Source organism: Penaeus monodon, chromosome 33 (assembly GCF_015228065.2).
Source record: "Penaeus monodon isolate SGIC_2016 chromosome 33, NSTDA_Pmon_1, whole genome shotgun sequence".
In the NCBI taxonomy this organism is placed as follows: domain Eukaryota; kingdom Metazoa; phylum Arthropoda; class Malacostraca; order Decapoda; family Penaeidae; genus Penaeus; species Penaeus monodon.
In genome coordinates, this window is record NC_051418.1 from 24230971 (window position 1) to 24234159 (window position 3189).

The following is a 3189-nucleotide window of genomic DNA, read 5'->3' on the forward strand; positions in this document are numbered from 1 at the left end:
AATATTTCTTTTGTACATTGCTTTTCTTTCACATATTTGACTTATCCCTAAGATTACATAAAAAGAGAATGTCTTTGAGTTGTCAAGCATTTACAGATTAGATAATACATTATACACTCTTTATGTCAGTATATTGTGCAAAGCTTAAGTTTTCTATAATTCATTTAGACATGGCATTTGGGTGTGTTAGCTACTAATTTGCTCTCATTTCTATGTATTAAATATCAGTTTATGCAAGTCAGAGATATTTCCTGATTATTCTGTAAGGAAAATTAGTAACTTCAGTTTGATTCATTGATGTCTTCTCATGAGGTCTCCGGCAGGGAATACACCTATTATCAATACTTCTTATCTACATCCTCTGTCAGTACCTTTTGAACCCACTACATTAGCTAGGTATTATAAAGGGCTACTTAATTCACAAGTATTATTCATCCATACTGCAGCATTATTATAAAGGCAGTAAGGTTGCAAATTCATAATTGGAAAATCATGTTAAGCCCCAGACATTTAGAAGTCATTGGAAACCTAGATATTTTTCATATATTTTCCTCATATGACAGCTAACATTGAAATTTTCTCATGATCTTGTCATGAACAAGTATTAGATATTTCATAGATTTCAAATGATCCATCTAGCATTCTTGATTGGAGTAATGGGAGAAAAACTTTAGTATTTTAGCACTTGTGCCTATGCTGAAGATTTTCACTCATGCAACTTGCTTTTCAAATGTTATAATTGAAGATCTTAATATAAGCTGCTAAACGAGTTGTTATTAAAGGAATAGTATTAGAATTAGAATTTCTAACAAAGTTCATCTTACAGAGTGGACAGCATCATGTTGCTGGAAAACGGTTTCAAAGTAACCAGTGTGGACCTGTCAGACAAGATGCTGAAGTATGCATTGAAAACCCGTTGGAAGAGACGCAAGGAGCCAGCCTTTGATGACTGGGGTATGGTTTGGATTTTTCAAATTGGTCTCCTGTAAAGATCCAGAGTGGGGAGCTATTATCTTATTTGAATTAACATTATATATAATTTTCTTCAAAGCTTGTTGTTTGCTTTGCATTGTACTACTGGCATTGAGAAAAAGATATGTACTCTCTGCCAGAGTTTTTAAAATTTTTATGTGAATACACTTTAATTTCTTTGTCTCCCTTTTTCAGTTATTGAAGAGGCAAATTGGTTAACCCTTATTGATGACATTGAAGGCACTGGTACATTTGATGCTGTGGTCTGCCTTGGAAATTCCTTTGCTCATCTTCCAGATATGACAGGAGATCAGTCTGAGCATAAGTAAGTCCTTGTATGGGAGCGTATACAGTCTCTATTCTATTTGGCATTACAGGAAAATTATTTGTGCTAAGATTTGGATGCAAAGTAAGATTTCTATTTTTTATATTTTATATTCTTGTTTTACAGGCAAGCCATAAGCAACTTTGCACAGATGGTGAAACCAGGGGGAATACTTGTCATTGATCATCGCAACTACGACCACATTATTGACACTGGCTCAGCACCAACACACAATATATATTATAATGTGAGAATGAGTTTTTAGTTTCATCTTTTAAAGATTTTTAAGTAACATATAGATAGCTAGTTATATTCTCCTATATTGTTGAAATTTCATTATAGAAAAAAAAAAAATCACAGTGAGAAAGTCAGTGGTTTTGTATAAAGACTGTTACACTTATTTAACTAGTGATGAAAAGATTCCCCAGTGCCATACTTAAACAACACTTCAGGGTGCATGCCGAGTATGCTGTATGAGGGAAAAATTAGAAGCACATGAAACGGGGTGATCTACCATGTGATATGATGTATTCTGGTGTCTCCCAGTGTGATTGGGTGTAAAAGTTTAATGATTACTGTTAATTGTAAAATTTTGTAATGTTACAGAGTGAACATGTCCAGGATATCAAAACATCAGTTCTGTATGTGAATGGGAAGGCCTCACTTGTCACGTTGGACTATGTGATGGATGTTGGTGATGCTAAGAGGTGCGAAACAGATTCGGAGATTGCCAAGAAAGGCAGATTAGAAGGACAAACAAGGAGGTAAATTTCATATGTAAACTCTCTATATGACTTTGGCTTTCAGATGAACTCTAATGTTTAAGCAAATGTTATTGCAGGTAAAGTCAAGCTTGTCTGTATTTTTTACAATATTTTTTGTTTCTTTTTCTACAGTAATTTCCGCTTGTCCTACTACCCTCACCGTGTTGCACGGTTTGGGGAAATTCTTATGGAAGGTTTTGGCACAGGAGCAAAACACCAAGTCTATGGAGATTTCAAGCCAATTGGAGAAATTGAAGACCCAGCTTTCTACATTCATATAATTTCTAAAAAATCATAATGTACAGATCAGTGGTGTCCCCTGTCCCTGTTGAAATAACTGTGAATATGCTCAGGGGACAGCAAAGGCAATCATTCCCTGTTACATTGGCTGTGGGTGTAAATGTTGAGTACTCTTATGGCTATGGATTTAATACTTGTAAAGTGCTTTATTAATTGGTAAATTTTCCATCATACAGATGTATGACCTAGTCACAAATTGAATGCTTATTTTGGTTGTTATTCAGATTAATGAAATAGGTGTGATAAAAGTGAGATCACAATTCTCTTTACAAGGAACAGGAGTAGAGTATATTCCCTTAGTTGCTGCCTTCTCTACAATATTGTGCCCTATTGTGTTACCTGGTTTACTTTTTAATGTCCTTGTACATGAATAATAATCATGAGGTACTTTGCATGTTAAAGACTTTAGTGTGGAACTTGTTAGGAGTATTCTATGTAACACAAGGCATCAAATATAAAGAGAGCATAAACTTATTGCATTTTGCAATGACACATTTTGTGGTGTGCATTTCTGTGTCATAGTGAACATTTGACCATGACATTGTCTTAGCAGTCAGCATGCCTATATAATAGTGCTAAGTTGAATCAGTATCCTATTCTCTGTTATATTAATGGGAGTCTAGGAACCCAAGTGCCTCAGTTGTGTTAGGAATCTTACTGGGAGTTTTTCATAATAGGGATGGAAGGTATAGTATCTTTATTTTTGAGTAGTTTTTGTGGTAACATCATTACTATTTTTATCTTCCTCATATTTTTGGTTAAAAGATCCTTGGCATTATTAATTAATATTTGCTTCATGGCACTTCTACTTGAGGTAAATGTAATACC

At 34.4% G+C, this 3189-nt stretch overlaps 1 protein-coding gene across 1 annotated transcript in view; it reads left to right on the plus strand.

Annotated features, from left to right (window-relative positions):
• LOC119594178 (glycine N-methyltransferase-like) overlaps positions 1 to 3189 on the plus strand; it is a gene marked incomplete in the record, with an annotated part of 10165 nt that overhangs the window by 6120 nt on the left and 856 nt on the right. The window contains 5 exon segments of the mRNA XM_037943247.1: positions 827 to 954; positions 1168 to 1297; positions 1424 to 1544; positions 1904 to 2061; positions 2194 to 3189. Coding sequence (XP_037799175.1) covers positions 827 to 954; positions 1168 to 1297; positions 1424 to 1544; positions 1904 to 2061; positions 2194 to 2359 — 703 coding nt within the window.